The following is a 22,912-nucleotide window of genomic DNA, read 5'->3' as shown; positions in this document are numbered from 1 at the left end:
TTGTTCATTCTCCATCATTCTTGAAGAGACTTTATTCAAGGACAGCCTTAGAGGAGGTAAGCAATGCCAGAAGATTTCCTTCTCACTATCAGAGTTGTTCACAATCAGTTAAATCAAATATATTGAATTAAAACTAGATTAAATTAAATTAAATTAAATTATCAGTTCTGACTCTTCCATATTTAAACATTTTTAGATCCTGGATAGAAACATATAGAAACATTTGTGAATGGTACTTTTTTAACGATGTGGAACTCTGTTATTTTTTTTCTCTGATTCCAGATGAAGCTGGCCAACGGGACCACAGTCCAGGAATTCATTTTACTGGGTTTGGAGGGCGGACTGGAAAGGCGGTTCTACCTTCTTATATTTTTTAGTTTTACTTACATAATTACTTTGATTGAAAACACCACTATTATCATTCTGGTACATCTAGATGATCACTTGGCCCAGCTGCCCATGTATATCCTCTTGGGAAATTTTTCCTGGTTGGAAATGTGTTATGTGACCACCTCGATACCTCGTATGATCTTTGACCTAGCTTCTCCTCAAGGAATCATCTCTTTCCATACCTGTTTCCTTCAGTTCTACGTTTTCTGCTCATTTGGCAGCACTGAATGCTTCTTCCTCTCAGCCATGGCATTAGATCGCTACTTGGCCATTTGCCACCCACTCCGCTACCCAACAATTATGTCTCCAAAAAGCTGTTCCAAGCTTGTAGCTGGTTGCTGGATTGTTGGGTTCTTAGGATATGCTGCTCCAGCAATTTTGATCTCTAGGCTGTCCTTCTGTGGCTCCAATATTATTGACAATTTTGTATGTGATCAAGTCCTCTTATCCCTGGCTTGCTTGCCTTTTAAAAATGCTTCCTTTAGCAGCCAAATGTCCATGAATATTTTAATTATATTGGGCAACTTTTCCTTTGTCACTATTTCCTATGCCATTATAATTGTCACACTGATCAAATCCTCTAACCAACGTAGCAGGAAGAAGGCTTTCTCCACCATATCCTTCCATCTCATGGTGGTGACCCTTTTCTATGGTTCTGTGGCAGGAATGTATGTAGCTCCAACTGGGAAAGGTCAGTCACGTGTCACTAAAACAGTCACTGTTTTTTTCACTGCTGTAACACCCTTTCTCAACCCCTTGATCTACTGTCTGAGGAACAATCAGGTGAAGGAGGCCCTGGGCAGGTTGCTGAGAAGGACGGAGCAATGGGTGAAAAAAATATGACAGTATGAAAAGGGCAGTGGAAAGAGAAAGTAAACCAGCAAATTGTGTAATATTTATGGTGGAATTTATTTCTGTTTGTCTTTTAGAATAGGTTAAAAATTAAATAAATTGGATTTGATTCAATTACATTAGATTGGATTAGATTGGACTTTGTGAAAAATATCAAGGCATACATTCACCCAGGAACATTTCTCTCACACATGTTTTACCCTAGTCGATCACATGGCCCAGAATTAAAGAAAAGAGGAACAAGCTTTTGGAAATAGTCAATGGAAGAAAGAACACTGCCTCTGTTTCCTGAAATATTAAGTATGTACATTAATTTTTAACTGTTCTTCCCATTTCAGAAACTGCTTTGGCTGGCTAATTCTTTGAAATGACCTAGTGAAATAAAAGTGCAATATCTAACATCATAAATAAAATGAAATAGACTGTCTGCTCTTTTGCATGGCTGGATGAATGATATGACTTTTCTGATAGGCAACAGTTGTGCATATATACATACATAGTTGCTTGTTCCTAGACCATGACAGTTTCACATCATGTTTTCTCTGACATATTTCCAAATTGGTTTGCCACTGAATTTTAAAAATCCCGTAAAATTACCTTTAACTTTACTGACACCCTGAGTGCTATGGAAGTAGACAAATGATACCTAGAGCATGCCTTCCATCATGTTTGCTTGAATTTTGAGGAGAGGAGAAAGGAGACCTCTTTATATAGGGAATACCTAAGTAATTATGCTCCTGATCTGGGGGGAACTTGAAGTTCATAGTGCATTGAATGGGAAGCTTTAAATTTAAATATTAATTCAGTCATGTGAGTCGTCCATAAAATATACTGAGAAATTCCTACAGATCTTATTGAAACAGGGTCACTGGAATGATCCAGTGCTAAAATGCTCCCGTGCTTAAATTTGCCTTTGCCTCCCAAGACACCAAGAGTCTCCTGGCATTGCAAGTTGTCTATGATGTCCTATTGCCTGGAAAGTCTATATTTATTGGCCAATTAACATGTTGTCATAAGGAGACAATGACGCGCGAGGTGAAGTGTTTTCTCTTAAGGGGACCTTGACCTCCACTCTGATCTGGAACAAAATGGAATTTCACAAGTAGAAAATATATGTACTCAGGGATGAACTGTTGGGTTCTTGGTGTTCTCTGAGCTTCATTGTGTTCCTGAAGATGTTTTATTACCAGGCCAAGTAACGTTATCAGTGCAGAAAACAGCAAGAACCCCCCAGAAAGGAATTTCACATGTTGCAAGGAACAGATCATGAATTGCCCTGGAAAGATATTAATTCCACAGGGTTGTACTTTACTTTCACATACTGTATTACGTGCTGTTGGTTCCTTTGTTAGGGTCAAAGCCACGTTACTATCCAGAGGCCATGGCTCTCCTTCCTTGCCATAAGCCTTGATATTGTGTGATGGCGAAACCTGCAATATTATCACTGCTGTGTCCTATAATTTTAAAATGTAACTGAGTGACTTTTGCTGCTTGTCATAGAACGTTTTGCAACAGAGCTTTCAAGTAATTTCTTTCTTCAGCTATTAATGTGAATATATTGCATTCTTCAAGAGCGTCTGCTTCAGCCATTGACAGGAAGAGTGCTATCTTCCGATTGTTGTAGTAATAGTAGTTATTATTTATAGCCACCCACTCCAAAAGACTCTGGGTAGCTTCGAACCTATCAAATATATAATTAGAACAGTTAAAGATGTAACAACAAAATATAACAGCCCAGAGAGGAGAACAACCCTAACATGAAAAACCACAACAAGGGTTCCATAAAGACAGTAACTCCAGGCCTAGGAACACAGTCAAGTGTTAAGGGCTTCGCTCCTGAAACCCTGTGTGGCTCGTTTATGAGCACACAAGAAACAAAAGGTGAACTGACTGATTTTGCAAAAATTAGCTTAGTTTCCACTCTGAGGTGGAACAAAGAGGAACTTAATATATTGCAAGGAACAGCCCATTTCTCCACATGACATCATTGGAGTCAACTTCTGCTAGGCACCTACTTCCTCACAGTTAGAAAGAGCAAGCTTTGTGTAAAAAATTAAGCTTCAGCCAATCATTAGAGCGTAGTACCAGTTTGTACTCAGTTCTTTACCACTTTATGGTAACGTCACATCAACCAACTGGAAACCACTTTCTTGGAAATTTTGAACACCTGACAATTAGCAAAATTGGTCCATGGGGTTAGCTGGGATTTGTAGAGGAGTTGCATCCTTGTCTAGGCCTCAAATACATTCATTTATGGCTTATTTATATAGGTCTATATAGCTGGGAAATATTCTGCCCTTCTGGAACAGAAGAAGGAAAGAATGGGCAAAGAACTCCTTTGGGTGTTTAAGAAAGCATGCGTAATGGGGGCATTTTCCTACTCCTGCTCAATGCCTTATGCTACCAGGCCAAATTTTGGGGCCTGTTCACAGATTAGCTAACCATACTTTTCTCATATTTGATGTGCGGTGAAGGGTCAAAGCTTTCACTGTTCTGCTTAGAACCTCTGGGGCTCTTGGACCTCCTCTATCTTCATCCAGTATCACTGCTGCCACACGTTTCCTGATGAACTTCAGGAGACAACAGTTCTCCCTGGTTAAATAGCCCCATTGCTCTGATGTAAAAACTGAGAGTGGAGCAAGGATTCATCCTTATGGAGATGCTGTTCTATATGAACTGACCTGATTTGCACGTTGTCTTCCAATGAGTCTTGTGGTATAATGCAACTATGAGGGCCACTCAAGGAGTTCCAGAAATAAATGTACAAATCACTAAAATAAGACAAAGTGTTTGAATAAAACTTGCTAGAAGCACTTAGCTTGATGTCCAAGAGCTGGAAGTGCTGATATTTATGGCCACCTCCCCTCCACACTTAGAGTATACCAGCCGATCTTTCACTGTAAGTTAAGACCGAAACCAGGGTTGACATCCTCCCCAGGCAAAATAATTCTCTGTGAATTCAGGTGATACTGAATCCCTTTGGGGGCTTTTAAGGATTTGCTTTGTTCAATGAGTTTGTCTCCTAAATCCACGAGTGGTGGCCAATCAGTTCACACCAGCCCAGGGAATTCCTGTTGCTGCAACTCTCCACAATTTATCTGGGGCATTCGCTCTCACGACCACTCTTGATAGCTTCCAGGCACCTTCTTCTGTGTTCTGTTGTTTTTTAAATTGCTAATAATTATTTATAATGCTCCACTGGATAAGGAGTGTTGTGAGAAGATGCTATAAATGACAGCGGGTGGCTTTTTCTGTGAACCCAAGCAATCCTGTTCACCCCAGTGATTTGATCCATGCTGGATAACATGCTCCTGCTTAATGCAGAAAGGGCTTGTTATCTGCCAGAAAAGCCCAATCAGGATCTTATAGCACAGTAGCATTTGTTCATTGGGGTAGCTTCTAATGATTTTGGACCATGCTTGTAGCAATTCAAAACCTCAGCCCAGACTGAAGTCACTTTGATTGACCATCTTGTACAAGGCAGCCTCAGCCTGATTCCTCATTTGCAGCTGACAGAACAACAAGGACTCACCCACACATCCCTCTCCTCTGGGTGAAGGAGTGGAGCTCAGGGTAAGTGATCCCTACCTGCCTGGAGAGAAGGTAGCAGCAATATTTACTGGAGGCTTTTAAAGTCTTTGAGATATATATGGTGCTCAGTTTGGATCCAGCCACAAAAGATGATCAAAAGTAGCTGCTGAATAGAGGATGATGATGAAATTCTACATCTAAATTCTAGGGCTGGGTCATTTGGCCTGTCCTGTAAGTAAAGTCTCCACTCAGAGGTGCAAAGCCACAGACTGGATGGTTATTAGTTTAACTGTGCTACTTCCTAATTCAGAACAGAGATCTTTGATCTACTAGGAGAGAAAGAGGTGCTTATTAGCAATATGCTGCCGAGCTTGAAATTGACCAGCACTGCCCTTTCACCTCTCTTAGAAGCAGCAGGTTTATTGACTGATGCCTGCAATTTGGTAAAGATGAATGTTGTGAGCTCCGCACTTAATCTAACTCTCTCCCTGTTCCCCGTTTCCTTGAGGAAAACTGAGTAATAGCCATTTAGCATTAGGTGCTCTTTCCTCCAGATCTCCTGTAAGAAGATAAAATTGGATTTGGAACGAAATCTGATAAAATGTATCTCTGGAAATATCCTTCCAACCAGAGAAACTCCACGATAGCCAGGCAAGGAGACGGAATGGTGGCAAATGTGGTGCCCCTACCATTTCACAAACTCTCACTATTAATAGCTAAAGTAGGATTCTGCTCTGATGCATTAATGTGGCTAAAGTGACCCACTTATTCAGTGCTGGCAGATTTACTAGATTACTCAGGGAAGTAGCTAGAAAGATTTTGACTCTGAACAGTTGATTATCTTTTCTTGGCCCTCTCTTGTTCTTGCCTCATTTCTCTTTCCAGGACAGCCTCTCAGGTCAAGCCTGAGCTTACACCCCACAAGACACAAGTCCCGTGATGCCTTAAATTAGCTGCTCTACTCCAGATTTCGGGAAACCTGATGTTCATAGTGCACTGAATGGGGAACATCTGTCTCAGACTCCTGGAAGTCTGAACTTCTCTCTAGGGTCTACGAAGGTCTATATTGTCTGTTTCTGTCAGGATTTTCTTTCTCATGGGAAAGGATTCATCCCGTTATCTTTACAACAATAACAAATAATATTTTGGTTATAGAGATCATGTGAAAAACACCTGTTATTGTGTGTTGTGTATTGTGCTATTTACTGCCACCTATTGGCATATGTATGCTAGGTACCCAGTGGGGGTGGCATAGAGCTATAATATAAGGAGAGGAAAATGTTCAGCCTCTCAGAGTAGTTGTTAGTTGTTTTAGTGTTAGCCACTATGTAGGTTTTATGGGCTACGTAGTTGTAACAAAGTACCAAGTAGTGTACCTCTTCTCTAAGAGTTTGTAGCTAGAGATTTTGTTAAGCTTGTGTTGCTAATAAGTCTTGGATGCTACAATATAATGGGAAGATGTGTTTTTCTTTATATTTTGTATGATATTTGCATTTTATGGAGTTTTTGCATTTTTATCAATAAACACCAGTTAGTATATATTTTTTTACTGGATTTCTTTGGAAACAAGAAATGGACATTGCATTGTGAATAGCTGTTGATGTGTTTGCTTTCATGGCTAATTTTTTCCTGGAGTTTTTGCTGCGCTCTGCACAAACAGGAGTGTTTGTGATTATCACTCTGCACGACAGTTTCTGGGCAGAAAAGGGGGTTGTGATCCTGAGGGTCAAGTAGGGGAACTCAGGACTAATGGTCAGAACCAGATAAGACCGGTTCTGTGGTTAGACTGGTGAACTATTGTAACCTTATGATGAAAGGACCCTAAAACCATACCTCCTATGTCATTATAATTATATCATAATTGCACCCCCACTTGTATATTATGGGATAGGCAAGGTGTTATACGCATGTGCAATCTGTATCAGATTTTGACCAATCATATTCTTTTTCTCTGTTTGAATATTGTATAAAAGGCCTAATGACAAGCACGGAGCATGCTCCCTATGTAGTCACACTTGGATATGTCCTCCTTTATTGCTGCAGTAATAAATGAGTTGGGTTGAATTTCTCTCATCCTGCGTGTTGTTTGGAGACCCTCACACTGGAGCCCCGTAGCTACGCGACACCAGTTTTGCGGCCAACATCTAAGTGCAGGTGCTGTAATTCATCAACCTCGGGGTTTAGCTCTTCTGCAAGCATCCAAAGCTTTGTTCAGTGGTACCTCGGGATACGAACGCCTCTACTAACGAACTTTTCGGGTTACGACCAGCTCCGGCCGCAAAAATTTACCTCGATGTGAGAACTCTGCCTCGGGGTACGGTCATTTTTCCGCCTTGACACGTGGTCTGCAGCCATTTTTCCGCCCCTGACACGTGGTCTGTGGCCATTTTTCTGCCCAACACGTGGTCCGCGGCCATTTTTCCGCCCCTGACACGTGGTCCGCAGCTGTTTTCCTGCCCCTGACGCGTGGTCCGCGGACGCCAGAACGGATTAACGGTAATTACATTGAACCCTATGGGGAAATTTGCGTCGGGTTACTCCGTTACTCCGAGTTCCAACTCGGGATACGCCCAGAGTCACGGAACGGATTAAGTTCGTATCCCGAGATACCACTGTATCTTCCCCCACGTATCTCCATCTTGGTGCTCAACCTCAGTTGTAATCAGAGGCGCTATCTTTTCCAACACCTCCCACCCACACCCTGTTGCCCTCTATGTTTGGCTCTGTTACTTGCTCTGATGTTAAGGGGGGTTCTAGGTCTGTATCTGTATGGGAAGAAGCAATAACCTTCAGAAACAGGAGGAAGAGCCACAAGCAAGACAATGGTGAGATAAAAGAAATCTGAGTCTGGGGCAGAAATGTAATTTGAGAAAGCGACTTGGATAGGACCCACCCTTATTCTCATGAAGATAAAGGAATGTTTGTTTCTTTTTTTTATCCACACTCAGTCGTGATGGATTCTGCGGCACCTGCCTGGACGAGTCCCTGCAGTTTTCATGGCAAGGTGTTTTGGAAGTGGTTTGCCATTGCCTCCTTCGTAGAGTGGAGCCCAGCTGATGGGCACAGGAAGGCAGGGTTTCCGTTGCTTCATGTCTTTTTTGGACACACACAGCTTCCGCGTTAACGGCAACTGGTCCCATCTCCTGTGCAAGGTGCTGCCAGTGTTTTTCCTCCCACCGGGGTGAGAGTACCCATTTATCTACTCATGGATGCTTTCGAGCTGCTGGGTTGGCAGAAGCTGGGGATGAGACAGGAGCTCACTCTGCCGCACAGAGCTGGGCTCGAACCACTGAAGTGTCGACCATTTCTGGCCGGCAACTTCCAGCGTCATTAAGCTGCTACATATTCAGGATTCCAAGATTTTATTACTGTAACCTTATAATAAAAGTAGTATTAGCATTCATAGCTTTGGTTTCCTAGTCTGGCCCATCTTGAAGAGCTAACAGTATCTATCACATCTTGTTTCATCTATGTCCTATGATATATGGAATAGTTGACTTTGGCTCTTGATGGGATGAAGGCATCTGAGGTTTGTTGCACAACTCTGAGTGCAAACATTTAGGTCAAGACTGCTGTGTGAATGATGTACTCATAGCATTTATTCTTGAATTTCTATGATACTTTAGTAATAACATTGAAAAGGCTTCAGTGATAGAAGAAACTAAAAAGAGTTTATTTTTTAATTTTTCAAGTTGATACATGATTTCCTTTTGCTTTTTCAGAGAGAGATTTACTAATGAGTTCATAAGGTTCCTATCCTTTTCTCTGACCTGTTGTTCATTCTCCATCATTCTTGAAGAGACTTTATTCAAGGACAGCCTTAGAGGAGGTAAGCAATGCCAGAAGATTTCCTTCTCACTATTGGAGTTGTTCACAATCAGTTAAATCAAATAAATTGAATTAAAACTAGATTAAATTAAATTAAATTAAATTAAATTAAATTATCAGTTCTGACTCTTCCATATTTAAGCATTTTTAGATCCTGGATAGAAACATATAGAAACATTTGTGAATGGTACTTTTTTTTAACAATGTGGAACTCTGTTGTTTTTTCTCTCTGATTCCAGATGGAGCTGGCCAACAGGACCACAGTCCAGGAATTCATTTTACTGGGTTTGGAGGGTGGACCGCAAAGGCGGTTCTACCTCCTTATCCTTTTTAGTTTTATTTACATAATTACTTTGATTGAAAACACCACTATTATCACTCTGGTACATCTAGATGATCACTTGGCCCAGCTGCCCATGTATATCCTCTTGGGAAATTTTTCCTGGTTGGAAATGTGCTATGCGACCACTTCTGTACCCCGTATGCTCTTCGATCTAGCTTCTCCTCAAGGAATCATTTCTTTTCACACCTGTTTCCTTCAATTCTACATTTTCTGCTCATTTGGCAGCACTGAATCCTTCTTCCTCTCAGCCATGGCATTGGATCGCTACTTGGCCATTTGCCACCCACTCCGCTACCCAACAATTATGTCTCAAAAAAACTGTTCCAAGCTTGTAGCTGGATGCTGGATTGCTGGGTTCTTGGGATATGCTGTCCCAGTAATTTTGATCTCCAGGCTGTCCTTCTGTGGCTCCAATATTATTGATAATTTTTTTTGTGATCAAATCCTCCTATCCCTGGCCTGCCCGCCTTTTAAAAATGCTTCTTTTATCAGCCAGATGTTCATGAATATTTTGATTATATTGGGCAACTTTTTCTTTGTAATGCTTTCCTATGGCACTATCATTCACATGCTGATCAAATCCTCTAACCAACATAGCAGGAAGAAGGCTTTCTCCACTATATCCTTCCATCTCATTGTGGTGACCTTTTTCTATGGTTCTGTGGCAGGAATGTATGTAGCTCCAACTGGGAAAGGTCAGTCACGTGTCACTAAAACAGTCACTGTCTTCTACACTGCCATTACACCCTTTCTCAACCCCATGATCTACTGTCTGAGGAACAATCAGGTGAAGGAGGCTCTGGGCAGGGTCCTGAGAAGGACAGAGCAATGGCTTAGGAAAAAGATGACAGTATGAAAGGGGACAGGAAAGAGAAAATAAATCAGCAAATTGTGTAATATTTACTGTGGATTCTTCCTCTATTTTTCTTGTTAAATATATTGGGTTTGATTCAGTAGCATCAGTTTGGATTGGATTGGACTGTGTGAAAAACATCAAGGAATGTATTCACACAAGAAAAAATTCTCTCACACATGTTTTACACTAGCTAATCACATGGCCCAAAATTAAAGAAAGGAGGAACAAGCTTTTGGAAATAGTCAATGGAAGAAAGAACACTGCCTCTGTTTCCTGAAATATTAAGTATGTACATTAATTTTTAACTGTTCTTCCCATTTCAGAAACTGCTTTGGCTGGCTAATTCTTTGAAATGACCTAGTGAAATAAAAGTGCAATATCTTGTCAGGTTCGGTCAGCACGAGGTTTCAGGGAAGCACGGGGCTGCAGGGAAGCTCGCAACCAGACCACGCGGAATCCACCGGCGGTAGCTAGCGGGGAAAAGAGGAACCGAAAGCGCCGCTAATTAACGAGCCACCTGCGGCCAGCTAAACAGGAAAACCGCAGCGGAAGCTTTTAATTACGAACTGATAACGGCGCGAGCAAGCAAGGAACGGGGCCGCAGGGCAGCGGAACAAGATCGCAACGCAGCACAGAACCCGCGGTCTGCACGTAGCAGGGAGGGGCCAACCCAGCCGGAGGGGGACTGGCAATCAAGGACAATGGACTCTGACCGACCCTGCCATCATGAACGATCAGGGGGACATTGGGGGGCCTAATAGCCCACAGCCGCAACGCGATCACGAGGCGGGAAAAAGCGCGGGAAGGGGGGAATATAACAAGTGATGCAATTGTACCAAGCCAGTCCTGGCTTTGCTTGTGACTACTACGTTACGCATGAGTAAACCTTCTTTGTGAACCACACGTGTCACGAGAGTTTCTCTGTCGAACGGGCAAATCTCACATAAAGCCAGGACTCACCGTCAGCGCTACCCGGTACCACCGAGGAGCGTTTTCTTTCTCAATACAGGCATGACCAGCGACGAGGAATCCGTGGGTCAGCTGGAGCGCGAGGGATCCAGGCTCGCGGAAGGGCGGTCGGAGCCGCCCGGGAGCGACGGGGCAGCGGCCAGGGCCGGGCGCACTCCATCCGAGCGGTGGTCGATGGGCGTGAATCAAGGACCAGACGATTCGGGCGTTACGATGACCCGGGGTTCGGGGTTCCGGGACCGTGAGTGGAGCGAGAAATTCGCCCGACTAGAGGAGAGAGTCGAGCGACGCCTAGACGCCGTGGAGGCGATGCTCCAGACCCTACTGCAGAGAGTGGGGCCACCGGCGGTGAACGAGGAGGCGAGCGACAGGGGGGCGGTCCGACACCCCCGCCGGCACCACCCACGGCGCCCCGGTCGGAGGACCAACGGGCGGCAGACGCCCTGAGACTTCGAGGTATCACTGGGAAGTTCTCAGGGGACCCCGAACAGCTGCCGCACTTTCTGACGCACGTCAGGGGGTTCATGCAGAGGGGTGGTCACCTGTTCGCTAGAGACGAGGACAGGGTATCCTACGTGGCCGAGCTGCTAGATGGCCAAGCCGCCAGCTGGGTGATCGGGCTGTACGATGCCAACGCGGCGGAACTACGGAGTTTCCCGGACTTCATGCAGGTGCTCCGGGACAGATTCGAGGACACATTGAGCGCCAAGCGGGCGGAGGACGACATCCTACAATTCAGGCAGCGGGGCAAATCGGTATCGGAATATGCCCTGGAGTTCCGGAGGTTGGCCGAGAAGCTCGCGGACTGGCCGGAGTCCCTGAAGGTGAAGTATTTTAAGAGGGGACTCAACCCAGAGATCCTGGAACGGGCACTGGGGCGGGACGACCCGGCCACAGTGAAGGATTGGATCTGGCTGGCCGGAACGGCGGAATCGGCGTGGCGGCAGATCCAACAGAGAACAAGACGACGGGACCAGACGAGGGACCGGCCGAGGGAGAGGACCCCCGAGGAGAGACGGAGCGGTCGTCGGCAGTCCACCGGGAGGCGAGAGGCGACCAGAGCCCCGAATCTGTGTTTCCGATGCGGAGGCAGAGGCCACCGAGCGGCGCAGTGCCCGACGGAGCGGGAAGGCGCCCCACCACGGCCCGAAGTCAAAACCCCGCGTGCGAACGGGAAAAGGACCGGTGACCGACCGCGGAAGGGGGCAGTGGCGGCGGTGACCGAGAAAGGACGCGGGGGGTGGTCGACCCCGGAGACAGCATCCTCCGGAGAGGACTCGGAGCCGGCGGGAAACGAGGCGCGCTCGCACTGAACGGCGTCCCAGTGCGAGCAGGGGAGTCGAGGCGCGCGGACCCAATAGGAGACGAGGACTGCCCACCGTTCCGGGTGAGGATACACGTCCGGGGGTGAGATCCGGAGGGAGGCGCAGCTACGGGCGCTACTGGACTCGGGCTGCACCCACTGCTTGATGCACCCAGCGGTGGTCTCGGGGCTCGGGCTACAGCTGAGGCGCCTCCGGGAGCCCATTTCATTCAGCCAGTTAGATGGCACGCTGGCAGGGGGGGGGCCAGCTCAGTATTACACCGAGCCGGTCCAGATGACGATCGGGAGTCACCGGGAAGAACTGAGGTTCGTGGTGGTCCCGGTGGCCGACTACGCGGTGGTACTCGGCTTGGCGTGGCTGCGGCGGCGGAACCCACGAGTCGACTGGACGGCGGAGGCAGTGCGGTTCGGGGTCGACAGACCAGCGAGGGGCGAGAGCAGAGGGGACCGAGCCGTGGAGACGGAGGCAGCCGCAACCACCGGCGGACAAGCGGAGGGTCCGGGACACCGGGAGACGGGGCGAGAGCAGATGGGGCCCGAGACCCGGGCGGCAACAGCAACAGCAGCAGCAGCAGCGCCGGGACCCCGGAGACCCGCCACGATCCCGAGGCGAGGGGAGGCAGCGGCGACTGGCGAGGCAACCGCAAAGCGAGGGGCCGGACCCGGGGAACCCCCGACGGGCGGCGGAATCCCGAGGCAGTATCGAGACCTGGCGGCAGCGTTCGGGGAGAAGGAGTCTGACCAGCTCCCACCACACCGGCCCAGTGATTGCGCCATCGAGCTAGAGCCAGGAGCGACCCTGCCTAAGCCAAAAATGTACTCCCTGTCGAGGAGGGAGATGGGAGCCCTGCGCGAGTTCATAGACAAGAACCTAGCACGGGGATTCATCCAACCCGCGAAGTCACCATTAGCGGCCCCGGTGTTATTCCGGGAGAAGAAGGACGGCTCGCTCCGTATGTGCGTAGACTACCGGGGGCTGAACGCAATCAGCACGGAGTACAAATACCCCCTCCCCTGATGAAGGACTTGATGTCGCATCTGTCGAAGGGGAGGGTGTTCACAAAACTGGACTTGCGCGAAGCCTACTTCAGAGTTAGGATCCGCGCAAAAGATGAGTGGAAGACGGCGTTCAACACCCCGCTCGGAAGCTACCAGTTTTCCGTGATGCCGTTCGGATTAAAAGGGGCCCCGGGGGTATTTATGCAGCTAATTAATGAGGTGCTGCACGACCTACTCTACCGGGGCGTCCTGGTCTACCTGGACGACATCCTCATCTACACCGAGACCCTGGCGGAGCACGTGAGCCTGGTGCGCACGGTGCTCCAGAGACTGCTGAAGGCACAGCTGTACGCAAAGCTCTCGAAATGCGAGTTCCATCGAGAGCAACTAGACTACCTCGGCTACCGAATATCCAGCCGGGGAATTGAGATGGACCCGGCGAAAGTAAGGGATGTCCTGGGCTGGGAAGCGCCGCGAACCCGGAGGCAACTCCAAAGCTTCCTAGGGTTTGCGAACTTCTATCGTCAGTTCATCCCGAACTTCGCCCAAATCGCCCTTCCCCTAACCGACCTGCTAAAAACCAAGGGCACTGGGAAACCCCCAAGCCCAGCATGGCACTCGCGTGGACTGCAGAATGCCAGGGGGCGTTTGAGGAACTAAAACAGCGGTTCACCGCGGAGCCGATCCTGCGCCATCCCGACCCAGACCGGCGGTTTATAATCCAAGTGGATGCATCAGACGTGGCAACGGGAGCAGTCCTGCTCCAACCCAGCCCGGAGGGGGCCATCCACCCGTGCGCCTACGCCTCCCGCAAATTCACCGAGACGGAGAGGAGGTGGATGGTGTGGGAGAAAGAGGCGTACGCGGTCAAGTGGGCGCTGGCCACGTGGAGGCATCTACTGGAGGGGGCAACTGAACCGTTCGAGGTGTGGACGGACCATAAGAACCTCGAGGCCCTGAAGACCCCGCGTAAGCTATCCCCCAAACAGGCACGGTGGTCCCAATACTTCGGGAGGTTCAGGTTCACACTGAAACACATCCCCGGGAAGCGCAACTTCTTAGCGGATGGACTGTCTCGCATGCCCCAACACGCCAGCCTACGGGAGGAGATCGTGGACTCCGTCATCCCCGCCAGCAGGCTGGCTGCAAAGGCGGTGACCCGAAGCCAGACCAAGGGGGAGCGACGGGACGCGGCGTCTGAAGTAAGGCAAGGGTTCGCGGAGGCAGCGGAGCGGGACGGTTGGCTCAAGCAGAACCGAGAGGCGCTAACCGGCCAAGAGGGGTTGTGGTGGCACGAAGGAAAGCTGTACGTGCCCGAGGGTTGCCGACGGGAGGTCATGGAGAGAGCCCACGACAGCCGGAGCGCGGGGCATTACGGCTTCGTAAAGACACTCCACTTAATCCGGCGGCAGTTTTGGTGGCCCACGCTCCGGAAGGACGTGGAGGTGTACTCGGGGGGTTGCCCGGTGTGCGCAACGGCGAAAGGAGCCAGAGGCAAACCTAGAGGCCTACTCCAGCCGGTAGCGGAACCCGACGGCCCTTGGCAAGAGGTCGCCATGGACTTCATAGTGGAGCTCCCGGAGAGTAAGGGGAAGACCGCCATTTGGGTGGTCACGGACTTATTCTCCAAACAAGCGCACTTTGTAGCGTGCCGGCGAGTCCCCACGGCCGAGGGGCTGGCGAAACTGTTCGTGCAACATGTCTACCGACTCCACGGCGCACCTCGACGTATCGTCAGCGATCGGGGCGGCAACTTCATCGCGCGGTTCTGGCGGGAGTTCCTGAAGCGGGTGGGGACGAAACAAGCCCTATCCTCCGCGGCGCACCTGCAGACGGACGGAGCCACGGAACGCCTGAACGGGGGGCTCGAACAGTACCTGCGCTGCTACGTGGGGCACCAACAGGACGATTGGGCGGAGCTACTACCATTCGCGGAGGTGGCATACAACAACGCCGTCCACAAGAGCACCGGGTTCTCTCCGTTCAAAGTAGCCACCGGGAGAGAATTCGTCCCCATGCCGGAGCTGCCTCAGCCGGAATCCCAGATCAACTCCCTGGACGCCTGGTTCGCCCAAATCGACGAGACCCGGCGAGCGGCGCACGCGGCATTGCAAAGAGCCAAAGCCGACTACAAGAAGCACGCGGACCGCAAGAGGCTCCCCGAGGAAAAGTGGAAAGTGGGGGACCAGGTGTATCTGTCAACCAAAAACCTAAAGACGCACCAGGCATCGAAAAAACTCAGCCCGAGGTTTGTGGGGCCGTTCCCCATTTCGGAGATCATCAATCCGGTGACCGTCAGGCTGACGCTCCCGAAAAGCCTCGGGAAGATCCACCCGGTGTTCCATTGCAGCCTGCTAAAGTTGCACCAGCCGGGGAACGCCTGGCACAAGGCGGAGGGAGTACCACCACCCATCATGGTCGGGGGGGAGCAGCATTTCGAAATCAACCGGATACTGGACGCCCGGAGGCACAAGGGGCAGACCCAGCTCCTAGTGCAATGGAAACATTTCCCCAAGTCCCACAGCGAATGGGTGAGTAAAACCCACATAAGGGCGCCGGACCTAGTGCGGGACTTTTACAGTAAATACCCCGGGAAGCCGAAATAGGACCAAGGGGGGGAGTTGTCGTCAGGGGGGCGGCATGTCAGGTTCGGTCAGCACGAGGTTTCAGGGAAGCACGGGGCTGCAGGGAAGCTCGCAACCAGACCACGCGGAATCCACCGGCGGTAGCTAGCGGGGAAAAGAGGAACCGAAAGCGCCGCTAATTAACGAGCCACCTGCGGCCAGCTAAACAGGAAAACCGCAGCGGAAGCTTTTAATTACGAACTGATAACGGCGCGAGCAAGCAAGGAACGGGGCCGCAGGGCAGCGGAACAAGATCGCAACGCAGCACAGAACCCGCGGTCTGCACGTAGCAGGGAGGGGCCAACCCAGCCGGAGGGGGACTGGCAATCAAGGACAATGGACTCTGACCGACCCTGCCATCATGAACGATCAGGGGGGACATTGGGGGGCCTAATAGCCCACAGCCGCAACGCGATCACGAGGCGGGAAAAAGCGCGGGAAGGGGGGAATATAACAAGTGATGCAATTGTACCAAGCCAGTCCTGGCTTTGCTTGTGACTACTACGTTACGCATGAGTAAACCTTCTTTGTGAACCACACGTGTCACGAGAGTTTCTCTGTCGAACGGGGCAAATCTCACATATCTAACATCATAAATAAAATGAAATAGACTGTCTGCTCTTTTGCATGGCTGGATGAATGATATGACTTTTCTGATAGGCAACAGTTGTGCATATATACATACATAGTTGCTTGTTCCTAGACCATGACAGTTTCACATCATGTTTTCTCTGACATATTTCCAAATTGGTTTGCCACTGAATTTTAAAAATCCCGTAAAATTACCTTTAACATAACTGACACCTCTGAGTGCTATGGAGAGCAGGCCTCCATACTTCCATCATGTTTGCTTGAATTTTGAGGAGAGGAGAAAGGAGACCTCTTAATGTAGGGAATGCCTAAGTATGTAGGAGTTGAAAGGATCATGAAAGGATCATGAAAGCTCCAATGGGATAATGAACAGGAGAGGCAGAACAAGCACAGAAAAATCCTAAATAAATCTCTGAATGGGAGTTCTCTGTAAAAGAGACTTCAAAATGAAGTAATTCTGACAGATGTTATTGAAACAGGATCAGTGGAACGATGCAATGCTGACATACGAGCTAACCAATACATGGAAGTAAAGTTCTCCCATGCTTACATTTACTGTTGCCTCCAAGACACCAAGAGTCTCAGTGCAATTTGTCTACAATGGTCTATTGCCAGGAAGATCTATAGCTACCAGCCAATTACTTTGTTGTTGTAAGGAGGCAATAATGCAAGAGGGAATGGTTGTTATTAAGATCCTGCTGTGTCAGCCCTTCAAAGTAGATCAGACCAAGTCATGAATACTACAACCACTTTTATTATATGGTTCCAGTAACAGAATCTTGCAACTCTGAATGTGCCTCTCCTCTCCCAGCTTTTACCCTAAAGAGAACTAGGCAGGGTCAAGTGTGAGATGGTTTCTCAAATTCCATTCCTGCTTTAGGCTGAGATTTCCCTTATCCAACCATTGCTTTGGATGTGGCTCTTCCTCCTCTTCCTCATGGTTATTCTCACAGCCTATTACATGCTGTGCTGTCTCATTATGTGTGTGTGTGGGCAGGCATTCCTGAGAAGTATGAATGAAGAATACCAGGAGGTATATGCCAAGAGTATATCATCCTAGCAGAGTCACCGAAGATGTGAAGGATGTCAATTGACAAATAGCAACTGGTTTAAAGATCAAAATAAAGATGGAAGAAGTATATTGAGATTCTGCACAATAGAGATGTGGACTTTCAGGAAACCTTAGAAAATATTCCACACTTACAACAACCTCCACTAGTAGAAGATGTATTGAGATCAGCACTCCAGTAATTGCCAAGTTGCATGTCTACAGGAATTAATGGAATATCTACAGAAATATAGTAAGCCACAGAAAAATAATCAGAAAAGGTTCAAAACAAGCTGTACAGCAAATCTAGAGAATGTCATAGCAGGCAACAGACTGGAAAAGGTCAATTTACAAAGAAAGGAGACTTAACAGAGTATGCAAACTATCATACAATATCCTTAATTTCACATTTTAGCAAAATAATGTTGAAAATCATTCAATGCAGATTAGACCCCTACATGGAAAAAGAGACGCCAGATGTTCAAAAGGCTGAGGAACATGAGATATTATTGCTGATGCATGCTGAATAATTGAGAAAGAGAAATAATACCAAAAAGAAGTCAGTGTGTGTTTCATTGATTATAGTAAGGCCTTTAGTTTTGTCAGTCATGTCAAACTGTGAAATGTGCTTAGAAAAATGGGAATCTCAGAAAATCTCATTATCCTCATGAAAAACCTGGAAGCCACAGTATGGAGAAATCATGGTGAAACAGACTAGCTTCAGACTGGCAAAAGAATGAGACAAGGCTATATACTCACCGCTTATTGATTCAATCTATATGCAGAATACATATTATGGGAAGCTGAGTTGGATGAATATGAGCATGTTTTCAAAAGCAGAGGAAGAAACAATAGTCTGTTCTATGCTGGTGACACTACTCTGACAGCTGAAAATGCAAATGATCTGCAGTGAAAGTGAAGGAGCACAATGAATAAACAGGGCTCATATTAAATATTAAGAAGACCAAACTAATGACAACAGATACTGTACAACAACTGGCCTTAGAATTGACACTGAAGATATCGAAGTGGTGGATAGCTTCTGTCTTTTAGGACTGATCATCAACTGTAAAAGGAAAAGCAGTCAAGATATACAATGCAGGTTAGCACTTGGTAGAGCAGCCGGGAAGGCCTTGGAAAAGATACTCAGATGCCAGGATGTGTCTGTACCTACAAAAATCAGAATCATGAAGATAATGTAACCCTATATGGAAGCAAAAGTTGGAATCTGAAGAAACAGGACAGAAAGTGTATGGAAGCTTTTGAACTTTGGTGTTCGAGCAGTCTTCTGAGAATACCATAGATAGCCAAGAAAATAAACAAATGGAGTTCTCACTCAGAGCACAAATGGCCAGGCTCAAATCATCATACTTGAGACACATTATGCAAAGCTGTATTAAGAAATCTAGTATGCTGGGAAAGGTGGAAGAAAAGATAAGAGGATGATCAGCAGCACAGTAGATGGATTCAATTAAGTATTTTGCTCAATAGCAGAAAGTTGTTATAGGGCTTTCACAGAACTACATTGAAAAGACATGTCACTATGTTCCTCCTATACCATATGGGTGGCACTACCCATATTAGAAAGGGGATAGCCTATGGTTCATAAAAGAAAACATTGATCTGCAGCATCTCTAGTTTTTCCTAGGAAAGTCTTAATTCTTGCACCAGCTTCTGTATGTCCATTTAACTGTGGGTTTGGGGTCTTGATGTTATGTTCAAATCCACATACTGTGGCAAAATTGTCCAATTTAGCCCCTACAAATTGTGGTCCATTATCTGTTTTCAAAACTGTCATATGCTATCATGAACAAATACAGTTCTGATATATTTAATAGTTCTTTGCACTACGTTCTCTTGCTGAGCTACGTCTGGATCATTTGGAAGTAATCCATTATTACAACATAGTCTTTACTATGTAGTGTGAACAAATCAATACCTTATTTTCCTATGGGGCCAAAAATGATCCTTGTAACCTGGAATATAGGTTTGACAAACTTTATCCTAGGTAATCCATGTTTCATTATCAGAGTTTATGGTAAAAAGTGTACTATGTTTCTGGTATGTCTCTTGAATTTCTCAATCCTTGTGTTAGTTTTGTGTATGTGGCTAACGCTGTTGGCCGTAATGAGTGAGGTGTGATGACACAGTGACCTTTGAGAAGCACACCTTATTATTTGGAAAGCTCAGACAAGAGAGACCCAAAGCATCTAGGTATCATCGGTATTATATATCCTTATAAATAGGCATTGATTTGTTCACACTGCACGATAATAACTAATAATGAATTACTTTGAATGTAACATCACGTCTTCCAAACCCACAAATGGACCTGCAGAAACTGGCGCGAGGATTGTCAAGACTTTCCAAAGAAAAGATAGAAATGCTGCAGAAGATCATTGTCTTGTGTCTCCCTTTTAAGGTAGGAAGTCCCCAGCTGAGCTTTCGTTCGGGAGGAACATAATGACATGTTTCCCCATTGTAAATTGGAAGCCTTAGAAGGACTCTGTGTTACTGAGCAAAAGTTTTAAAGAAGATAGAATTCTCACTGTAATGACAAAGCTGTATCTCTATGCCTGCTCCTACAAGATGAAAGTATCTGAATCAAAGATCCAGCCTACTGGGGACATATAGCCAAAGTGATACTATAAACTCCTGCAATATCCTCTTGGTCAGAACAAGATCAGAACAGATTCTTTGACATAATCAAAAGGCACATAATAGCCTGAACACTATTAATAGAAAACCAGTAAAATGCAGGTAACAAAGGATATCCAGATGCTACTCTACTCTACTATGCTATGCTATGCTATACTCTTCTCTGCTCTACTGTACTGTACTGTATTATATTACCCTACACTACTGCCATACAATATGAGTTACACTGATGGACATACAACCATGGTGTTGAACCAAGTAATTGAACAGTGTTGAGAGGTATGTGGAAAGGTTATTTCATTGAGAAAGATGCAATGTAAGTTGGCACATTCCAAAGGTGAACCTCCTTATTTTAAAGAGAACAATTGTGTTTTCCTTGCAACATCTAGAATGATTTTTTCTTGGGTTCTTGATGTGGTCTGCACAGATGATGTTACTTAGCCTGATAATGAAAAATCTTCAGGAAAAGAAGAACATTCCAAGAACACCAAGAACCCAACAGTTCAACCCTGAGCTACGTATGTTTTATAATATTGAAATTCTGTTTTGTTTCAGGTCAGAGTGGATTGCTAGCTGATCTTCATAAAAACAGTTCACCTCTTGTCTTTGTACAAAAACAAAGTAACTGGCCAGTAGATATAGACCTTCCAGACAATAGACCATCATAGACAAATTGTATGAAGATTCTTGGGTCTTGGGAGGCAATAACAAACATGGGAGAACTTTACTTCCATATGTTGGCTAACTCGTATGTCAGCATTAGAACTTTCCAACTGATCATGTTTGTCAGAATTACTTGATTTCAAGGCCTCTTTTATAGATAATTCACATGACTGAATTACTGACAAATTTGTTTAGGATTTTTGTGTGCTTGTTCTGCCTCAGCTGTTCCTTATCCCATTGGAGCTTCTATGCTCCTTTCAGTTTTGGCCTCCTACATACTTAGGTATTGCCTATACTTAGAGGTCTCCCTTCTCCTCTCCTCCAAATTCAAGCAAACATGATGGAAGGAGGGAGGCGTGCTTTAGGCACCATTCATCTATTTCCATAGCACTCTCATAGCAGTTATGTTAAAGATAAACATAAAATATGTTTTCCCATATTTTATAGGATTTTTAAAACTCAGTGGCAAACCGATGTGGACACTAGTCAGAGAAAACATGATGTGAAACTGTCATGGTCTAGAAACAAGCATCCATGTACATATAGCACCACGAGTGTTGCCAATCAACCCAGATTTGCTAGTTGTTTAAATTATCCCAGAAAAAGGAAAAGTCATATGATCCAACCTGCACTGCAAAAGAACAATCTATTACATTTTATTCATTATGTAAGATATTGTATTTTATTTCACTAGGTCATTTCAAAGAATTGGCCAGCCAAAGCAGTTGCTGAAATGGGAAGAACAGTTAAAAATGTAGGTACATACTTAATATTTCAGGAAACAGAGGTGGTCTTCTTTCTTATGTTATGCAGTTACCCAGAAATTTGTTTTTGCCTTGATTAATTTTAGGCAATATGATTAGCTGTTATAAAATATTTGTGAATAAAACCGTTCTTCTGAATACATTCCTTGTTGTTTTTTTTCACACAGTCCAATAAAATCCAAGCCAGTCCAACAGAATCAAATCCAATTAATTATTCATCTTTTGAGTATTCAAAAAGACAAATAGAGGAAAAATTCAAAGTATATATTACAAAGCTTGCTGATTTATTTTCTCTTTCCTGTCCCCTTTCATACTGTCATCTTTTTCTCAGCCATTGCTCCGTCCTTCTCAGCACTCTGTCCAGGGCCTCCTTCACCTGATCGTTCCTCAGACAGTAGATCATGGGGTTGAGAAAGGGTGTAATGGTAGTGTAGAAGACAGTGACTATTTTAGTGACACGTGACTGACCTTTCCCACTTGGAGCTACGTACATTCCTGCCACAGAACCATAGAAAAGGGTCACCACCATGAGATGGAAGGATATGGTGGAGAAGGCCTTCTTCCTGCTGCGTTGGTTAGAGGAGTTGATCAGTGTGAAAATGATAGTGCCATAGGAAATAGTTACAAAGATTAAGTTGCCTAATATGATGAAAGTATTCATGGCAAATAGGATAAGTGGAGCATTTCCTAATGGAGGGCAAGCTAAGGACAGGATCCCTTGATCACACAAAAAGTGGTCAGAGACATTGGGGCCACAGAAGGACAGCCTAGAGATCAAAATTATTGGGGCAGCATATACCAAGAACCCAGCAATCCAGCAACCAGCTACAAGCTTGGAACAGTTTGTTTGAGACATAATTGTTGGGTAGCGGAGTGGGTGGCAAATGGCCAGATAGCGATCCAAGGCCATGGTTGAGAGGAAGAAGCATTCAGTGCTGCCAAGTGAGTAGAAAATATAGAATTGAATGAAACAGGCTTGGAAGGAGATGATCCCTTGTGGAACAGCCAGATCAGAGAGCATACGGGGCATGGTGGTAGTCACATAACACATCTCCAGCAGGGAGAAGTTACCCAAGAAGATGTACATAGGGAGCTGGGCTAACTGGGCATCTACGTGTACCAGAGTGATAATAGTAGTATTCTCAGCCAGAGTGCTTATGTAGATAATAGTAAAAATGGTAAGAAGGAAGAACCGTTTTTGCTGCCCACTCTCCAAACCTAGCAAAATGAATTCTTGGACTGTGGTCCCATTGGCCAGCTCCATCTGGAATCAGAAGAAGGAGTCAGAATTACACATCGTTAAAGATTGTCAAACATATCAATAGATTTCCAACAAATTTCTAAAAGGGCTGAGCACTGGATTACCAAATCCACAAGAAATGGTCTGGCACAGTGGATCTCTTCTTCTTCTTTTTATTATTAATTTTTTGAATACAAAAAGATAAAAAACTAACAAGAGGTAGAAATCAAGA

At 46.0% G+C, this 22,912-nt stretch overlaps 3 protein-coding genes across 3 annotated transcripts; 2 read left to right on the top strand and 1 right to left on the bottom strand.

Moving 5' to 3' along the window:
* Nucleotides 1-282: 282 nt before the first annotated feature.
* On the top strand, nucleotides 283-1,233 carry LOC112543047 (olfactory receptor 11G2-like). Its single transcript, XM_088144164.1, has one exon. It carries the CDS (start codon nucleotides 283-285, stop codon nucleotides 1,231-1,233), a length of 951 nt encoding a protein of 316 aa, XP_088000290.1.
* A 7,607-nt stretch (nucleotides 1,234-8,840) lies between these two features.
* On the top strand, nucleotides 8,841-9,800 carry LOC148215339 (olfactory receptor 11G2-like). The gene has a single exon (XM_088144113.1). The coding sequence runs from the start codon at nucleotides 8,841-8,843 to the stop codon at nucleotides 9,798-9,800; it is 960 nt and encodes a 319-aa protein (XP_088000239.1).
* An 11,956-nt stretch (nucleotides 9,801-21,756) lies between these two features.
* Nucleotides 21,757-22,704, bottom strand: LOC103048365 (olfactory receptor 11G2-like). The gene has a single exon (XM_007444572.2). It carries the CDS (start codon nucleotides 22,702-22,704, stop codon nucleotides 21,757-21,759), a length of 948 nt encoding a protein of 315 aa, XP_007444634.2.
* Between the last annotated feature and the right edge of the window lie 208 nt (nucleotides 22,705-22,912).

Source organism: Python bivittatus, unplaced genomic scaffold (assembly GCF_059951505.1).
Source record: "Python bivittatus isolate LINGU-HERP-01145 unplaced genomic scaffold, Pbiv_v1 ctg000430_np1212, whole genome shotgun sequence".
In the NCBI taxonomy this organism is placed as follows: Eukaryota; Metazoa; Chordata; class Lepidosauria; order Squamata; family Pythonidae; genus Python; species Python bivittatus.
This window is presented reverse-complemented; position numbering and strand designations above follow the sequence as displayed.

Bases quoted from the DNA above. Each gene is read 5' to 3' on its own strand.
- LOC112543047 (XM_088144164.1), top strand. From the start codon at position 283: ATGAAGCTGGCCAACGGGACCACAGTCCAGGAATTCATTTTACTGGGT.
- LOC148215339 (XM_088144113.1), top strand. From the start codon at position 8,841: ATGGAGCTGGCCAACAGGACCACAGTCCAGGAATTCATTTTACTGGGT.
- LOC103048365 (XM_007444572.2), bottom strand. From the start codon at position 22,704: ATGGAGCTGGCCAATGGGACCACAGTCCAAGAATTCATTTTGCTAGGT.